The sequence below is a fragment of the Vulpes lagopus genome, chromosome 5 (assembly GCF_018345385.1).
Source record: "Vulpes lagopus strain Blue_001 chromosome 5, ASM1834538v1, whole genome shotgun sequence".
NCBI lineage: Eukaryota > Metazoa > Chordata > Mammalia > Carnivora > Canidae > Vulpes > Vulpes lagopus.
Genome location: NC_054828.1, coordinates 15,065,547 through 15,084,885, shown reverse-complemented (window position 1 = coordinate 15,084,885; position 19,339 = coordinate 15,065,547). Strand labels below are relative to the sequence as shown.

The 19,339-nt window shown below is 50.3% G+C and overlaps 1 protein-coding gene across 1 annotated transcript in view; it reads left to right on the top strand.

The window, feature by feature from the left end:
- Positions 1-19,339, top strand: part of BTBD11 (BTB domain containing 11) — a 309,992-nt gene that overhangs the window by 284,180 nt on the left and 6,473 nt on the right. Inside the window, exons 12-16 of the mRNA XM_041757159.1 lie at positions 417-522; positions 5,621-5,723; positions 8,344-8,425; positions 14,041-14,109; positions 15,866-15,979. Coding sequence (XP_041613093.1) covers positions 417-522; positions 5,621-5,723; positions 8,344-8,425; positions 14,041-14,109; positions 15,866-15,979 — 474 coding nt within the window. The remainder of the gene's footprint in view (positions 1-416; positions 523-5,620; positions 5,724-8,343; positions 8,426-14,040; positions 14,110-15,865; positions 15,980-19,339) is intronic.

The following is a 19,339-nucleotide window of genomic DNA, read 5'->3' as shown; positions in this document are numbered from 1 at the left end:
CAAGGGCTTCCTGCTGCTATTTTCAGGATAATTCCTTGCTTCCAGAAATGTGGAGTATTGATAAAGGTGTGTTTGGGGTTAAAAAAAAAAAAAACCTTATTTTCCACTCTGTGAGCTGTCAAACTGCTTTCCAATGGGTGGTAAATGATTGAAGCAAGAAGGAAGGATTTAATTACAAATTAAGCTTTCGCCTGTGAACAAACCAGAAAGAGACAACAGACAACATGGCAAGCAAATCCAGATCCTGCTGAGCAAATTGAATATATGAAGTCTGGAGGTGGAGTGGCAGGGGGTGCTTATCTTGAACCTGCCAGAAGTTTGTGGGTCCCTCTAGCCTGGGGCCAGGCATTTGTGCTGACAGCTTGGGTGAGGCCGTGCAGGGGCCACCAGTGTGAACTGTTTGTTCTTTTCTGCAGAATGAGGTCATCAGCCAGCAGCTGTGCGTCATCTTCACTCACTGCTACGGGCCCTACCCCATCCCCAAGCTCACAGAGATCAAGCGCAAACAGACCTCACGCCTGGGTGAGTGCCTCACCGCGCCCAGCCCTGCGATGTTGTGTTGTGGTTTGAGGACACAGAGGTAGCAGACACCCCAAAGAAAGTAGGCGGTATGGGAGGGTACAAAAGGTGGGTACAGGAGTCAGGCAAGTGGAGACCGTGGTAACCTTTATCACGTGATAGCCGGAGACTCTACCTTGGAAATGTGGACAGGGAGACTGGCTGGTACCTCATCCCTCCAACTGAGGGACTTTTCTCCCACAGAGACAGACCGCCCAGGGCCCGTGCACTTCCTGCAGACAGGTGGATTTGCCCCATTCCGAAGGAAGGCTGATCTGTGCAGCAGGTCCTCCCCCCACTTCCCCTCTAAGAGTCTCTCTTTCTCCCTGAGGAGGAACAGGCAGGTGACAGTGACAGGCCAGCAGTGTTCCTCTGATGGAATCCTGCAGGGGCCCATGAGGAGAGCAGACAAGTGCCCGCCACACACAGACACACACACTTGGGGAACATACCTGAGCTGAGGATACCAGGAACTCTGAAATCCCATCTGAGTAACGGTAACGACTTTGTCTTCTCCTCCAACACTGTGTGGGGCTGGCCCCAGCCTAGCACTCAACCTGCGCCATCGCAGGTAACCCTCAGGCCACCCCAGGAGGCCGACAGTGCACTGTTCAGCTGAAAGGGAAGGTCGGCGTTGCCTGCACGATCACTTCGGATGGGGCTGGAGCCTCCCAGCTCCTCCCAAAGCCATAATTCCTTCCCTCTTCTGGAATTCGAGTCCTAGCTTCTCGAACTTTCCAGGAGAAACCTTTCCATCAGGCATTGATTTTATTCAGAGGATCCCAGGGCTGCTGTAAGCTGGCTGGTCAGTCTGGGGGAGAAAAAACAAAGAAATGCTTGGCTGTCTGAAGCCTGAAACACGAGACTTCTGTTGCAAGGGCCTTTCTCCTTGCTGCCTGGGGAATGATAAAATATTAAAGATAAAGAATTCCTTTTCCAATCAAGGTTGGGGACTCTCCTACTTCCTATTAACTTTTCCTGTAAAGACTGAGAAATGGAAGCATCTGAAAGTGCTGTTCTTTAGCGGAACGGTTGTTTAGAACAGGTGAGCTAGTTTAAATTTTTTTTTAAGATTTTATTTATTTATTCATGAAAGACAGAGAGAGAGAGAGAGAGAGAGAGAGAGAGAGAGGCAGAGAGACAGGCAGAGGGAGAAGCAAGCTCCATGCAGGGAGCCCGACTAGGACACCACCCCACCCCCCACCCCAGTCTCCAGGATCACACCCTGGGCTAAAGGTGGCGCTAAACCACTGAGCCACCTGGGCTGCCCGAGCTCGTTTAAATTAGTGAAGTCTGAATTTGTGGACTGTTTTAAAGTATTTTTGTTCCTGTCGTGAATAATTTGTTAACGTAAAGGATACAACTTTTTGCTAAAATGAAACACTTAGTAGCCAAGTCAAATCTCTTCTGTTTTGCTTTATGTCTATTTGTGTGGGGCAAACTATGATGTACCAAAACCACATATATTTCTACCTTGTAGAAAGCAGGTGTTAATTAAAATGTTATCAGGGCAACACATTACAAAGAGCGACCACACTAACAGACTTCTGAGACAGAAGATTACATTCCCAGGCCATAGCAATAATGTCTGGCGTCTGGGTGCCTTGTTAGAGCAAACATTTGCAAGGGCTGTTTCAATGACACAGCATAAAATCTGCTTTCCTCTAGTTATAGGCGAGGAGGGGACCTTTTTTTCCTCCTGAATTTGCTGAGCTTTCGTTCACCAGCAATTAAAAGGGCCTGGTTTTCAGGCCAAGCACTAGAATTCCAGGAGTTAGCACTAAGAGAAGAAAGGCAGGCCTGAGAGGCTGAAAGCTCACAATATGGGAGAAAATGGGCAGAATATAATTATGAATAAGTGGAATATGGAACGTGTAGGGTTTGCGTCTTCATTAGAGCATTTCAAGTGAGGATAACTAAAGGTTGCCAAGCAGTGGTTCTTTAGGGACCTGCTTTAAAGGAAAGATATTAGTGATGAGTGACAAGGATCCCAAACTCGAATCTCTAAAGGGCCAGGAAGGCCATACAAGTGAGTGAAATTGGTTCCATATAAGACAGGAGGGGGTGGTGGGGACTGTGACTCACTGGAGAGTGCTTGCCTGACTTTCTGTGACATGTTGTCCTCTTGCCTTTCCAATGAATTCTGGGAGAGAATGGCTCAAAGATTCGCAGGTAGGAGATATTAACAATTTGGGAGACAGGAGTGGGGCTGGTTGGAGGTGGACAGTAAGAATGAGAGGGAGAAGTTGCTGAGAAGAGGGACAACATCACTCTAAACTTTTTAAAGCAAGTGGAGAAGTGAATTTTAACTCCAAGGACTTCTCCTGTGGCTTCTCTTCTCTTCATCAGGGTTGTTTAGAAGTGTGTGAGTTTTTTAAATAAAATTTTAGTGATAGGATTACAATGGATTTTGACTGTTTAATGCTTTTTTTGATGTGTTGGAAGTTAAAACTTTTCGTAACAGGAAGAAGTGAGGTAGCTATATGTACTGACAAATATGAATGGAGGACCACCGTCTGGGGCTGCACAGGGGCTGAGGGGTCACCCCACCTGCATAGGCTGGAAGAGGAGAGTTGGCCAGGAAGGCAAATTCTGTGTCCAGGCTACAGCAAGGTCTGGGCACAATGGGGCCAGGCCAGGGGTCCAAGATACAGCTGTCAGCATGGGGCCAGCAGCTGGGGTCATGGCCCCCAAGAGTCCAGGGGTTGGTCCCCACCCTAAACCCAGTGGTTAGGACAGCCTAAACCCAGCCAAATGAAGCAGCTGGAGTTTCATTTCAGGACAACCCTTTAAGCCCTGGGGAAGGGCCTCCAGCAACAAGCAGGTCCCCAGGCTAAGAAGGGGCCTTATGCCCTCCACAGGCTCTAGGAACAAGACTGTGGAACAAGGGTCAAGGCATTCTCTACTCACTCAAAAAAATATTAAGCATCTACTATGACAGCCATGTTCATTGAGGAGTACTGTGTGTCAGCTAGGTTGCTAAGTGCTTTGCAAAAATTCATTCCATGCTCACTGAAACCCTGATGTAGGTATACAGTGGATATTACCATTCCCATTAAACAGAAGGGGAAACAGAGGCTCAGAGAGGTTAATTAACTTGCCCACAGTCACAGTGCTGAGATTTCTGACTTCAGAGCCCATGCTCTTACTTGTGTGTTATCACCTTCCTGTTCTAGACACAGAGCAAGGGTGTGGAAGGAACAGACAAGGTCCTGACCTCCCAAGCATGCAGACTCCAGGAGGCAAGATAACATAGTGGATACACAGTAGCAAAAGAGGACATATAGGGGAGGAGGGTGCAGTACAGATGCTGTGAGAGCACAGGTGGGGGATGCTCGGTCAGTCTGAGGAGGGGGAATCAGGCAACGGTTATGGCTGGAGGGTGTCTGCACTGAAGCTTGAAGACCACGTGGGGTCAGCCAGGTTTGGAAGGAATTGGAAGAGTGTCCTGAGTAGAAGGAACAGCGTGTGAAGGCCAGAGGTGAGAGCCTGCAGCACTGGTGTGACTCAAGCGCACAGGCAGGCTGGCAGGGGATGTGAGTGGGGAGAGGCCGGAGTAGGCGGCAGGAGCCCAGTCACCAGGAGCCTTGTTGAGGAGTCTAGACTCTATCCCAGGAGCACTGGGGAGCTATGGAAAGGTTTATAGCAGAAGAGGGGCGTGATCAGATCTGCCTTTAGGAAGAAAGACTGTGGTGAGGTAGACCATCGGGTTGAGAGGCCGAGTGGAGGCAGAGCCAACAGAGGCTCTTGCCTGGAGACCTGACAAGACCATGTGACCCTGGCGAGGGCAGTGGCATGAGAATGGAGAAACATGGGAGAACCGAGAAACAGGAGGAAGAAAGGACAGTATTTGGGATAGACTAGGTCTGGGTAGCCCAGGAGAGGAAGGAGCCCTTTGCCTTCAAACCCCCAGCCTGGGCAGCAGGCCGATGCTGGTGCCGTTCACGGGCCGGAGGCACAGGCAAGACACATTGTGCAGAAAGAGTCTTCACATGAGCTGAGAACACAGCGCATCTCAGACGCGGTTGCCTGGGTACAGACGTCCCGGGGCGGCAGTCTCCCATTCAGAGTCTCCTGCATTCCTCCCGGGGCACTGCAGCTCAGGTGGGCTCAAGGCGGCTGCTCCGGGAGGAAGCCCCATTGGAGGTTAGAGCCACCTTGCCCTCTACCTGGGTCCAGACTGACTTAGGACCCCAGCAGGCCCAAGCCCAGCAGGTGCAGGGATCTTAGTGGATGTTCCTAACCAGCGGAAGTGCTGAGCTGAGGACAGACTGGCCCCTTCAGGAGCCCCAGGTCTCCGTGGCTAAAATGACAGGCACATTGGGATCTGGGTGGGATCCTACTGCTTAACAATGGAGGCCCTCCAATCGCAAAGCCCGAGTTCAAATCCTGACTCCTCCACCTGTCACTAGCTTGTGCCTCTGCATGCCTGCTTCCCTAAGTGCACCACTGGCAGGGGTCCCTATCTCTTGGGACTGAACACGTTTGCACATGTATGTGCCAGCTTGCATGGTGCCTGGCACGTTCTAGGTGCTCAGTATGTAGCGCTGGCTCTACCTTCTTTGTTATCGGTGGAGATGAGAGCAGGGAACTGGCTCATGTGCCTCTGATTCTGGAAGCAAAGGGCGTGGCTTTTGAATCACCTGGAACGCCGTGGCAAAGGGGCCAGTGCTTCACCGCCTTTCCATCAGGCAGGGAAAGCACTGAGCCCAGGGAGGAGCAAAGGTGGGGGGATGGGGTGGCACTCTTAGAGGCAAGGTGGGCACGCCTTTACCTTTCACACTCCAGAGTCCTCTGCATCAGGCTGCAGTGGATGAATCTCCCCTGAGGAAATGCTACTTTGAATCCCAAGTGAGCTAGGAAGATTTCCTAGGCCAAACTGAACCTCAGTGATTTGAGTGTTCCTTCGATTGGCTCTGGCCCTGGTTTGGTGACTGTCCCACCAGTGAATATTTTGTCACCATGGTTTCCCTGTCAGCTCTTCTATGCACTTCCCAGAAGAGGAATGGAAACTTCACCTTTCTTTCTACTAAAGCTATCCTTTTCCACCTTCCTATTCTAGATCCTCATTTCCTCAACAACAAAGAAATGTCTGATGTCACCTTTCTGGTAGAAGGAAGACCATTCTATGCTCACAAAGTCCTGCTATTCACAGCCTCTCCCAGGTATGTACCGTCCATATCGAAAGCAGCCGAATTATGCGTGTAGCTGTTGTTCTTACTGTTCTCTGAAGTTCAATTCTGGTGGTACCTTCCCTGGACTGGAAGATTATCTTTTCAAAATCAAGAATTCAAGGGCAGAGGGCATCTGTGCTCCCAGGCTCGCAGCAGCATTGTTCACAAGAGCCAAGGTAGGAGCCACCCAAGAGTCCATCGATAGATGAATGGATAAACAAAATATGGTATATACATATTTTATTTCACCCTAAAAAGGAGGGCAGTCTTGACAAATGCTACAACAGAACTTTGGGAACATCATGCAAAGAAGTAAGCCAGTCACAAGAAGGCAAATACTGTATGGTTCCATTTATAGGCAGTTCCTAGAGTGGTCTGCTTCGTAGAGACAGAAGGTAGGATGGTGTTTGCCTGGGGCTGGGGCTGGGGCCAGGGCAGAGTGGGGGAGTTGTTGTGTAGTGGGTACCAAGTAAGTTCTGGAGATTGGTTGCACAACAGTGTGACTATACTTAACATTTCTGTTCACTTAAAATGGTTATGATGGTAAATTTTCTGTTATGTTTTTACAATTTTTTCAAGAGCAGCCACTGGCATCAGCAGCAGCGCCTTTGTATGACCCAGGCAAGAGCACTCATTCCCCTAGGCAGATGGAGTGTATTCCAGGTGCAGAGCTTCAGAGCAGAGTGTGGGCTGGACTTGAGCTCCCCGGCCCAGTGTCCTCACACAGTGTCCAGCCTGACACGTCACAAACCTGCTCTCCAGATTTCCCAGAACTCGGACATAAGCCACCCAGAAGACACACATCTTGAACCTGATTTTTCCCTAACTATGGAGTTGACAGTGGCATGCCCCACTCCCTTCCAGCTTTGCTACTGCCCTTTGTCCTTTCGATTTGAGTTGAAATAAGTTGGCCATTTAGAACCACATTATCCAGAGACCTGAACTGGGACTGGGGAAGGGGGATGCTGAATGAGGAGACTGCCAGAGCAAGCAGAGGGGTGAGGACAGTGGGTACCCAGGACCAATCCCACTTCTAGGGTATTTGCTGATGAATATGTGTGACCAACACTCCCTGGGTTCCTAAAAGCACCCTGGCCTCACCTCTGCCTCCCCCCAAGACTAAATACAAGCCCTAGATGTCTGCTTTGCCACCACACACACAAAACAAAACTGTACTTTCCTTGGTTCTCCATTACAATGTAGGACAGATGTCATACCAATGTGAATTTTTTAGTTTTGACAACCATGGCTGTGTGGGATGCGGACACCAGGGGAAGCTGGGTGAAGGGCGTATGGGAGACCTGTACTGTCTTCACACCTCTTCTGCAAATCTATCATTATTTCAAAATTAAAAGCTTAAGAAAAGAGACACAGCTTATTCCTAAACATGTTGAGTATCCGTGTATTCCCCAGACTGGGTCTCTACCTGCTAGGAGCTTACAGGTTTGTCGATCATATGAGAGCGCACGGAAAACCCAGTGAGTGGTCGTCAGTAGGGAGGTAGGCAGGCAGTCCACAGGTGTTGATTACTCACCTTCGATGCGGCGGATCCAGGCTGGCGTGGGCTCTGGGGATGCGGCGGAGCCAGGGAGGCGGAGTCCCTGCCCTCCTGGGGTGAAGGTGGTGTGAAGGGACAGGGTGTGCAGGGTGGGGGGTGCTCCGTGAACACCAGAGGGGCCCTGAAGCCTGTGCTCAGGAAGGACCCCATGAAGGAGGCAGTCCTACGGATGGACAGACAGACATTTACATGGTGTTCATCCTGTACCAGGCACCTGCTCGAGAGCAACAGTTCAAACCGCTTTATGTGTATGTGTATGAAATCTCTCCACTCAACATGGGGCTTGAATTCACGACCCCGAGATCAAGACTTGCATCCTCTTCTGACTGATCCAGCCAGACAACCCAACCACTATTTTTTTTTAAGATTTTATTTATTTATTCATGAGAGACACACAGAGAAAGGCAGAGACACAGGCAGAGGGAGAAGCAGGCTCCCTGCAGGGAGCCCAATGCAGAACTCGATCCCAGGACCCACGACCTGAACCAAAGCAGATGCTCAACTGCCGAGCCACCCAGGCATCCCCTAACCTCTATTTTTAACTTTAAAGTTTTAACTTCAGGGGCACCTGGCTGGCTCAGTCAGAAGAGGATGCAACTCTTGATCTCGGGCTCCTGAATTCAAGTCCCACATTGGGCAGAGATATTACTTTTTTTTAAAGATTTTATTTATTTATTTATTCATGAGAGACACAGAGAGGCAGAGACACAGGCAGAGGAAGAAGCAGGTTCCCTACAGGGACCCCGATGTGGGACTTGATCCCAGGACCCCGGGATCATGACCTGAGCTGAAGGCAGATGCTCAACAACTGAGCCACCCTGTTGTCCCGTGGAGACATTACTTAAACTTTAAAAGCATAATAAATAAAGTTGTAACTTCAAACTCAATTAGGGTATCGTACTGGGCTGGCAGTTGCATGAAGACATCTGGGCCTATATTGTTGATATATTGGTGGGGAGGGGGATGCAAGATATTATGTTTCTCATCAGAGTGGAGTTTCTTGCAAACTATGAATGTGTTTGTGGTCTTTCTCTCCCTTGTTTCCTTGCTCAGGTTCAAAGCACTCCTCTCCAGCAAACCAACAAATGACAGCACCTGCATAGAGATTGGTTATGTGAAGTACCCCATCTTTCAGGTAAGCCCCCGCCGAGGCCTGGAATAGCACACTGGCAGGCACAGGGCCCCGGGCCTTCCCTGCAGTCATCCACCTGTGGATGGGCCATTGCAGAGCCATCAGTCCCCTACACTCTGGGCCCTTCCTTATACCCTCTCCAGTTCACCATCCTTTTATCCCTACAGCATTAATTGAGCACCTACTGTATGCCTCGTACTCTGCTGGGACCTGGGGACACAAGGATAAAGGACCTTTCTCCCCTGAGGTGTCACAGTCCAGAGGGGGTGACTCTGAGTAATTAATCACTTAGGGTATAATGTGGGGATGCACGTGAGAAGGGGGAGTCCACATGCTCTGGGAACTCAGACCAGGGAAATGGGAGAGGCCTCTTGATGAGGCATCAGCTGCAAGAATGCAGGCTGAGGAGAAGTTGGGGAGCCATAGGAAAGCTTTGGGCTTAAAAGGGGGATTAGAAGATCCTAAGCAGAGAACAGCAGGGATGAAGTTCCGGAGCTGTGGTTGAGCCTGGTGTGATCAGGAGACTGTGCTCCCTTGGAGCTGTCCTCCCATCAGCCCGGGGCGGGGCCTAGGAGGGGTGGCTGGGGCTGGAATCTGTGGGGTTCTGAGCAGGACCTTGTTTCCTGCGGTTCAGCTGGGGCAGCACAGCCCTGGGAAGAGCACACAGGTGGCTGAGGCTCAGGCCCCATGGGGGACTCGTGTTCTAAGAGAATTGAGACAACTCAGAGATAATGGGGAGTGGGGAGGGGGTGCAGAACGTAAGGCTGGCCATGATCGTGATTGGGGCAGTGGGACAGGCTCCCGACCTGGCCTTGGAGGGACAGAGAATAGTCTGGGGCTGAAGTGCCACACTCTCCTGTTTAAAATCAGTGTCTGTCGCAGGGCCTTGGGCAATTCACCAGCCTTTCCAAGGCCCCTTTCCTCATCTGGTGGATGGTGGAGATGGGGTGCCACCGGGGGTGGAACAGCATTTAACAAAGGCACAGCAGTAGAAAGCAATGGGGTGCATTTGAGGGAAAGTGGTTATCAGTCTATTTGGCTGGGTTCTAAGGTATATTGGAGACTGAAGACTCCCTGGGACCACATAGTCTGAGCCAAGTGGGGGAGAAGGCAGGCCAGGTGGTGGCTCTTCCTTCCACCATTGATCCTGGTCCCCCAGATCCTGCTATTTAGAGAGCTTCCAGGGAGCCACCATGCCCTCACACTAGCCCCTAAAGCCTGTTGAGGTGTCTGTATCTCCACCATTAGAGATGCATTTCTTTGGTTATGATGAAACTTCAAAGGAAGGAATCCTTCCCAAGTAACTATGGGCAAAGCACTCTTCTCTGAGCCTCATTTTCTCCATTTTTAACAAGTTATTCATTACCACCTCTGTGTCGGGGGTTCTTGCAGAGATTAGCAAGTAGGACAACACGAGGAAGCATTTTAAGTGGGTTGTTTTTCTTGCGGGTTGTTTTTCTGAGCCATAACCGGTAACCCACCTACTCAGCATGAGATCCTGTAGAATAGGTTACTTTGGACTGAGCATTGGGGGAAGGGTGAAAGAGCTTTCTGAGGACAAAGCCAGCCAATCTAAGTGAGTCACCCCCTGAGGTGAGGTGGCAGCGAGGAGGCTGGAGCCCCCACGTGGGACCAGGGCGCGGGCACGCCCCTGCACACAGCCTCTCACCCCAGCCCCTCACCACACGTCCAATGGAGAGCAAAGTGGCCACAGCCCTTTCTGGAACGGTGGTGGTTGTGGCGTGGGAAGTTTTCTATGAAGAATTGCTGCTCTGCTTTAGGATTAGGGTGGGGAGAACAGTGAGGAAATGTCTCTGGGGCTTCAACCACCAACGAGGCACTGACCTCAGCTGGCACTAGGTTATCAGGTTAATCAGCGTTTTGAAGTCTCTGCCTCCCTCCCATTGTCCCCGCGTGCTCCACACCACAGTGATTTGCCACCGTTAGCAGGATCTCCAGGCAGGGGAAGGAAGGGTGGGTGCTTGTAAGACACCACACTTGAAATGCAGAGCCCTGGGCCCCGTTCCCAGAGTCCCAGATTCTGTAGGCCTGGACTGGGACCCAAGAATTTACACTCCTTACAAGCACCCGGGTGCCGCCGCTGGTCCAGGGATGCCCAGTCTGAGCACCGCTGCTGTACACCACCTCACTCAGCTGCCCCTCCAGGGAGCTCTCCTCCCACCTTACAGCCCAGACCCAGACCCAGACCCAGACCCCAGGAGGGAAGGAAGTGGCCCAAGCCCCCGCTGCCCATCACAGCCCCACTGAGGCCCAGAGTCAGGCCTGGCTGACTCCACACCTGATCTCCAGACTGCCTCCCAACCGGGGGTGGGGGGTGGGGGGGGAGCTTTGGGCCCTCCCAAAGACTCACCCAGCCATGAGGAAGGAAACGTAGGCCCCTTGAGTCTGAGCATGAACTAAGTGCTGGAGAATGCACATGTCCCCAGCTCTCCTGGGTGCTCGTGAGGCGGGCACTTGCTCCATAGAGCCTGGAACTAATTGGGGAAGTTCCTGTAATGAGAACCTTTTGGTAGGCCTTCCGCAAATGTTTGCTCTGTGCATTCAGTGACTGAGGGACCGATGTGGGAAAGCACGGGCCCAGCGGAATCCAAGGCCTGTAATTGCTCTTGACTGGGGAAGGTTTCCTGGCCACATTAGCCTCGAGTCACTGTAACGAGTGGGGAAGATTTAGCAGGCCCCGGGGACTTCTCTGTGTGCCTGTCCCTTCCCCATAAAAGAAGAAAAGCCTCATTTGTGGCTTGAAATAGGCCAAGTAGGGCTGAATCCAACCCAGAAGGAGGCTCCCAGGGGCCTGTTCACTCCACTTCTTTGCTGACAGAAAAATTTTAGTAAATGAGGCTGTTTCGAGTTTCCTTCCTGCAAGACTGTTGAACATCACACACAGGCACGAGACAGACGGGGCTGAGGCTGCGCCTGGAAGCGAGGCCCACCGAGGATGCCATTTAACTCTGGGCTTCATGCAGGTCGACAGCTGCCAAGAGAAACAACTCCATAAACATGCCCCTTGGCCTAATAGGGTTCATTTTGCCCCCTTGCAGAAAAGGCTTGTGTTGGCAGAGTCTGAAGGCGACTAGGGGCAGCCCAATTTCCATCCCATTAGCCCCAGGATCTTCATCCACTCAGGGGGCTGCATTTCAAATCAGCAGCCGACCTTGAATAAATGAGATAATGTGGTGGCGCAGGGCTTTGTGAATACAGAGGCCGGTGTTCGGGGCAGTTCTTGCTATGGCTCTTACTGCTGTTACTGTCTGTTTGGCCAGTGTGAAAGAGAGGTGTTAGGGAAATCCATTGACGTTCATAAGAACAGGAGCCCACTGTTCCCTGACGTGGTATTCTAGACACGCGTGACCCATGAGGATGAGGCGATGGCCTGCAATGCTGTGTTACCATTTCACAAAGTCTCAGCCACCACCATCAACACACCGCCATCCCTGCGGCAGGGGGCTAGTCACAGAAGCCCAGAGTCAGCCCATGGGAGACTCAAATACAAAAGAGAAGGAGAGCACTCGTGTTTCTGGTTAAAGTGCGCTGGCCGAGTGCAGGCGGTGTGCTAGGCACTGGAATGCAGTGATGGACAAGACCCTGCCTGTGCCCTCAGGCTCTAGTGGGAAGTTGTGGATGATGTGCTGCCCACCCTGGGGTTGCAGCTAGGAGATCTGAGAAGGCTTCACAGATGTGACCCCTGAGCTAGACTCCAAAAGCGGGGGCCGAGTTCAACAACTAGAGAAGGGAAGGGCATCCAGAGGGAACAGTTTGGGCAAAAGCATGGGACTGAAAGAGGTGGTAGGTTCTGTTAAAGGCAAGTGGTTGGGAGTGGTCAGAGTATAAAAGGCAGATGTTGTCAAGATTAGAAAGAGAGAGAAGGGCAAAGTGACAGATGAGATCTGAAAGAGTAAATTGATCCATAGCAGCAGGATTCATAACAGCAAAACAGCGGAAACAATCCAGATGTCCCTGGGCTGATGAATGCATACACGAAATGTGGTACATCGTTCAGCAATCAAAAAGAATGAAGGAGAGATACATGACAGCACGGGTGAGCCTTGAAAATACGACGCAAAGTGACAGCGGTCAGACAAAAGAGCACATGTTGGAGGATCCCATTCATATGAAATGTCCAAAATGGGCAAATCCACCATGGTTGGCAGGATCAGCTCCAGGAGGAAATGGGAATGATTGGTAATGGGTACAGGGTTTCTCCTGGGGGTGTTGGAAATGTTCCAGAATTAGACACTGGTGACAGTGGCACAATATGGTGAAGACATTAAAACACTTTAAACAGAAGCAGTTTGCATTTTGTGAAATATATTTCAATAAAGCTGTAAACAACATATTTTTAAAGAAAAGTATTATTTTTAAACACACATGCAAAAGGTAGCTTGAGATAAGTCACAAAGGGCCTCAAAAGGCCTGAGTCAAAATGTGGCAGTACGCAGCCGAAGCGCCACTGGGGAAAGATTTTTCCACCTCAGAAAATCAAAGAACTAACATTTATTGAGTTCTTGCCATGTGCGCAGGCCCTTGCTAGGCCTGTTACGTGTCATATAATACTCATCACAACCCCATGAAGTAGGTAATGTCATCCCTATTTTACAGATGATGAAACAGAGGCACAGAGCACCTAACCTAATTCAGGTCACCCCGTGGTTAAGTGGCAGGGCCTGATCCAAAATGGAGGCAGCTCCAGAACAGGGTCCTTGCTCTTGACCACTGCCCTGTGTGGGTCACAGACCTTTGGGGCCTGAAGGAAGCACAGAGGACAGCCCATCCCCAGTGGCTCATTTTACAAGTGCTCAAAGACGGGCTGTAACCAGTCTACAGATGTTTTCAGCACAGCTCCAGTGGGGCCAGGCAGGTAATCCGTGTGTCAGGAGGCAGGCAGAAGGCAATGGTGGAGAGGACCATGCTCCCTTGGAAAGCATATGCACCACCTAAAAATTAACAGCTTCATGGGAGGTGGTGACAGCCAGTTCTGCATGTCCCAGAGCCTCATTCTAAAGGGACACCAGTTTGCAAAGCTCTGGGACCTGCCACACCATTCAGGCCTCCGGGGTTTGGACTGTTCACAAAAAAATCAGTGAAACGTTGAAAGCCTGGACCCCTAACGGCTTCATACTGGATCCTGTTGTGTTGTAAAAAGGAACAGGTGGTCCCCTGGTAGCCCAGAGTCACCCCCTGGGATTTAAATAAGAATCCTCTAGCCAAACTGGGCTATGCTCCCAGGGGCAATGGCCGCTGGTGCAGGTTCTTAAAGCCAAGTGTTTGGGGGCAGCCGGATGGGGTGGGAGGGGGAAGGGAAGCCATGCTTGCCAGCTGTAGATGGAGAGCAGAGCTCCGAATTGGTTAGTGTGGCCCTGGGGGTGCACCTGGAGCCCAGCAGGACCACAGGGAGACCAGTTACAGCATGGTATAAGGAAAAATACCCAGCTAGGAAAAATGTCCTGAGTGGAACGTCTCCTGTAGGCCGCGATCAAGCGGGAATAGCAACATTGGGAACGGGTGTTCTAGAGGGACTCGTAGATTGCCCGGCTGTAAGAGGATTATGTGTGTGTGCCGACACTGGCCTGACACTTTGCGCACTGTGTCCTTTCTTCCAGCTGGTCATGCAGTATCTCTACTATGGTGGCCCAGAATCTCTTCTCATTAAAAACAACGAGATAATGGAGGTAAGGAATCTGTCGTGTCATCACGTAGGTAGCACCTGTGTCAGCTCAGGCTCTTGCATGTGTTGGCAGTGTCTGGGGGCACCTGTGTTGGGTTTTGTTTGGGTGCAGGCTTTGGGGTCCTTCCTGCCTGCCTCCTTGGACTTCCCACGGGCTCCTCATCAGAGCCCCTTCCTGGAAGGCCAGGGCGCTTGGGGCACTTGCAGTAGCAGCTCTCCAAAATCCAGTTTTAATTAGCTTTGGGGGTGGGGTAAAGGAGGTTTACAGAGGAGACTGAGGCTAGCTCTAGGCACAGCTGGGGCTCAGATATTATCCTCAGGAGCTATCCTTGGTGACTTCTGTCATCAGAAAACATTCCTCAACTCACAGCGTGTCCATTGATGCAGATGCCAGGAGCCGATTATAAGGGTTCAGAATGACCATCCCTCCTTCTGGAGGCTCCTTGGCTCTTCCCCTTCCACCCGAGGCCAAGAGGCCCTGCTCCTTCCTAAAATTGGATCCCTTGTCAGCTTTCCTACTCAAAGCTGGGAGCTTTGAACCAGAAGCCAAAAGCCAAAAATCACTCTGATAATCCTGAGCAAAGGAGCCAGGATCCTGTTCAGGTGTCTGAAGGCTGGAGCACCCAGTGGATTAGAGATATCAGAGCACCATCAGTCGTTCAAAAGGTGACTCCGCAGGGTGGTTAAAACCCAGACTCTGGGCCAAACTGGATTTAAATCCAAGCTCTGCCCCTTCTGAGCCGTGTGATCTTGGACATTATTTAACCTCTCTGAGCCTCCATTCCCTTACCTGAAAATGAGAATAACAAGATCTACCTCACTGGGTTTTTAAGATGGTAAGAGTTCCTATGTAGAATAAGGTGCCTAGAACCATGCATGGCACTTGGTGAGTGCCGTGAGGGCTGTGTATTCACTGTGGAACCTGTTTATCCTTCCCTCTGTGCTCTGTGAACCCTTTCAGGGTCATATCTCCCCCCACCCCCAAACACACACACACACACAGTCGCTGCCACCCAGCCACAGTTACTCTCTTGTCTCTCTGGACCACTCCTCTGACACTTCTCTACCTGCAGACCAAGCTACCATCTGAGGATGCGGGCTCTTGTCACACTTGCTTTTATTTTAAAATCAAAATAATGAACATGTGAATCGTGTAAATAATGCAGAAGAGCTTGTCACAAAGCAGCTCACCCTGCCTGTCCCCACAAAGGCAGTCCCTTTGAATTCTCAAGGCCAGGCCACAGCAGTGATGCAAAGGCACAGAGATCCCTGCCCTCCCAGGCTCTGTGAGGGCGACAGGCATGACATCATGTCTGGTGAGAGGAGGGCTGAGAGGACAACTAAGGCCGAGTGAGGAAGCCAGACAGTGATAGAGGGAAGTGACCTGAGGCGGGGGGTCCTGGAGGCTTCTCTGAGGTGATACTTGTGTGGATGCCTGGATGAACAGAAGGAGTGAGCTGCATCCATATCCGTCTTGCTAATGGTGTTCCCCCTTATTTCTGGACATAGCAACTGTAGCCATTTTTTTTGCTTGACCTCCTGCTAGAGTAGATGTGAATTGATTGACTTTAGCCCCCTTCCCTCTGCCATCTGCCTTTGTGCTTTGAAGTGTCACACCTGTACACCCAGCCCTTCTCCTTGGGACATCTCTCTGGAAGATGAGGATTTTCCCCACTACTGTCATCCCTTTATTTCCACACACACACACACACACACACACACACACCCAACCTCTAACAGGCTCTTCTTATGATTTTTAGCTTCTGTCTGCCGCTAAATTTTTCCAGCTGGAGGCCTTGCAGCGACACTGTGAGATTATCTGCGCAAAGAGCATTAATACTGACAACTGTGTGGATATTTACAATCACGCCAAGGTAATCAGTCCCACCCTGGCTGCGCGGAGCATGCGCCATGCACCGAAGCAGCTCAGGCTTCCCCCTGCACAGACCCAGAGTCGGGGCAGAGAGCTGATGCTGGCCTGCCCACTGAGGGCCGAGCTGCCTGCATTCCTCCCCGCTTAGCCTCCTGCTCTAGAAATGTGCCCTTCCCTTCATCTCGCCCCTCCGGAATACAACAGAAGCAGGAACTCGGAAGTTTCAAAAACTGAGTTGTTTCTCAAATGGTAACATGCACGCAAATCACATTGCAGACCCTGACTCAGCAGGCTCTGGGTGGGCCCTGGGTTCTGCATCCCTAACAAGCTCTCAGGTGAAGCCTCTGCTGCTGATCTAAGCCCCACCTTGAGAGCAAGGTGCTGGAATAGTGGTTCTCAAAGTGTGTTCCCCAATCCAGAAACGTCAGCATCTCCAGGGAACTTGTTAGAAATGTATATTCTAGAGCCCCGTCCCAGACCTACTGAATCAGAAACTCCAGGGATGAGGCCCACCATCTATGGCTTTGCAAGCCCTCCAGGCAACTCTGAGTACATGTGGTGAGCACTGCTGTTCTAGAACTGGGTTCCTGGCACTGGCTGTACAGTAGAATCACCTGGGCACTCACTTAACCTCCGTATGCCCGGGACCTATCAAAGATTAATTAAATCTGCCTCTGGGGGTGGAGCCTGGGAAGATGTATTTTCCAGATCTTCCCAGGTGATTTCAGAGATGGCCAAGATTGAGAACAGGTTAGCAGCCTTGGAGACGCCCAAGGGGACCTTCTGGTCAGGTGGACCCAGCACCTAATCAGAATCACCTGGGGTAGAGTTCTGGTTCTTTAGCTTCCTACTCCCAGTGGTCTCTGCGATGGGGCTCAGGAATCTGTTTTTTTTTTTTTAAGATTTTATTTATTTTAGAGTGAGAGAGCTCAGGGCAGTGGAGGGACAAGGAGTGAGAATCTGAAGCAGATTCAGAGATGAGTGTGGGACCTGACGTGGGGCTCCATCTCACCACCAAGAGATCATGGCCCGAGTTGAAATCAAGAGTCAGATACTTAAATCGACTGAGCCACTCAGATGCCCCAGGAACCTGTATTTTTCACAGGCTCCTAGGGTCACTGTTGTGATGTCAGCCCTAAGGCCAGTCTTAACTCCAGTTTTGGGGAACCTACTGATCTCATCCTATTCATTTCACCTGTGGGGATACTGAGACTGACAGAATTCAAATACTCTGTCCAGGTGCCACTTGATTTTGTTCCACACGCCCAGGACAGGCAGATTAGCATTTGCTAAGAAGAAAGCATGAAATGAATTGAGATCAGGAATTAAAACAAAAAAGTCATCTTGTGTGCAACTGGAGCCCAGGCAGGACACATCTCCCATGTCCACAGCACTGTAGAGTGACAATAGAGGGGGACTACACGCTCGTTGCTCATTGTGAAAATTCAGGCTGCCTTTGAGATGTTTTCTGCCTCCCACCAACACTCAACAGCCACTCTTAGACACCTGTGCTAACAGACTTGTCACACATTTTTTAACCCTCACTGCAACCCTCTTAGGTAAACACTGTCATAAAAGGAAACTGAGGCACAGAGAAGTGAAGTGACTTGCTTAAGATCACACAGCTATCATGGAGTTTTTTTATTGTAGTAAATACCCATAACATGAAATTTACCACTTTAACAATTTCTTTTTTTTTAAGATTTTATTTATTTATTCGTGAGAGACACAGAGAAAGAGGCAGAGACATAGAGGGAGACGTAGGCTCCCTGCAGGGAGCCCGATGCGGGACTCGATCCCAGGACCCAGAATCATGACCTGAGCCGAAGGCAGATGCTCAACCGCTGAGCTCCCCAGGTGTCCCTAACCATTTTTAAGTGTACATTTCAGGTACATGAAGCACATTCACATTGCTGTGCAACTATCACCAGCATCCAATCTCCAGAACTATTCATCTTCCCAAACTGAAACTCTGTGCCTACAAAACACTAACTCCGCATCTCCCTCTCCTCTTGGTCCCTGAAACCATCACTTAACCTTCTGTCTCTCGGAACCTTATGTAAGTGGAATCATAGAGTATTTGCCCTTTGTGACTGGCTTATTGCCATCAGCACAGCGCCCTCAGGGTTCATCCACGCTGTAGCCCGTGTCAGAATTTCATTTCTCTTTAAGGCTAAATAATGTTTTATTGTACAGGGAGACCACACTAGGTTTATCCCTTCACCCATCAGTGGACACTTAGGTGGCATCCACCCTTTGGAGACAAAGTCTCTGCTTTTAGTTCTTTGGGGTTTATACCCAGAAGTGTAAACCTAGATTTGGCTTACTCCGAAGCACAGATTCTTTTTTTTTCTTTTAAGATTTTGTTTTATTTATGAGAGACAGAGAGAGAGGCAGAGACACAGGCAGAGGGAGAAGCAGGTTTCCTGCAGGGAGCCAGACACAGGACTGGATCCCAGGACCCCGGATTCATGACCTGAGCCAAAGGCAGACGCTCAACCACTGAGCCACCCAGGCATTCCCTGAAACACAAATTCTTAACCCTGTGTTTACTGTCTGGCCTAATAAATGTTTTGAAATAGGTGCAATAATTGCTAATCCACAGAAAAGATCTGCTTGGTCATCAGTAAATCAACAACTACAGGCTACTTCCTATATGTACACAGACACACTAGGTATTTTGGTTACCTGGGGTTTTTACCAAAATCTGTTTTCTCAGAAACTCCTAACTCTGGGAAACGAACTAGGGGTGGTGGAAGGGGAGGTGGGTGGGGGCTGGGGGTGACTGGGTGACGGGCACTGAGGAGGGCACTTGATGGGATGAGCACTGGGTGTTATTCTATATGTTGGCAAATTGAACACCAATAAAAAATAAATTTATAAATAAAAATATGTTTCCTCAGGACACAGCACATTTTTTTTTAAAAAATCTTAAACTGATGACTTTGCAGGAAAGCAAAGTATCTCTGCCCAAGAAGAGAGCCTGATTATTAGTCTTGTGGTCCTTCCCCTCCTCTGACCATGGACCCTCAAAGTGCCCTGTGAACCTGGTATCCACAAGTGGACTTGCCTTGGCCTGTCATCTGGACAATATTCCATTTTAATCCCTCCAGCCTCCCTGACAGGCGGCCTCCATAGCTCTCATATTTAATAATGCAGCCTGATGCAGTGTGAGCCCAGGCTGGGAATACATTTGTGCTATGGGCTTGGAATACCTACGGCAGGGAACTACCTCTTTTGTGTGTGTACCTTTGCAGCCAGAGCTTTGCCTTTTATAGACACCAGCTTCTGCCACAGCCTCCCAGGCCTCATCCTGGTGTGTTTCCAGTGCACAAGTCTGCCCTTCATGATATTTGCATCA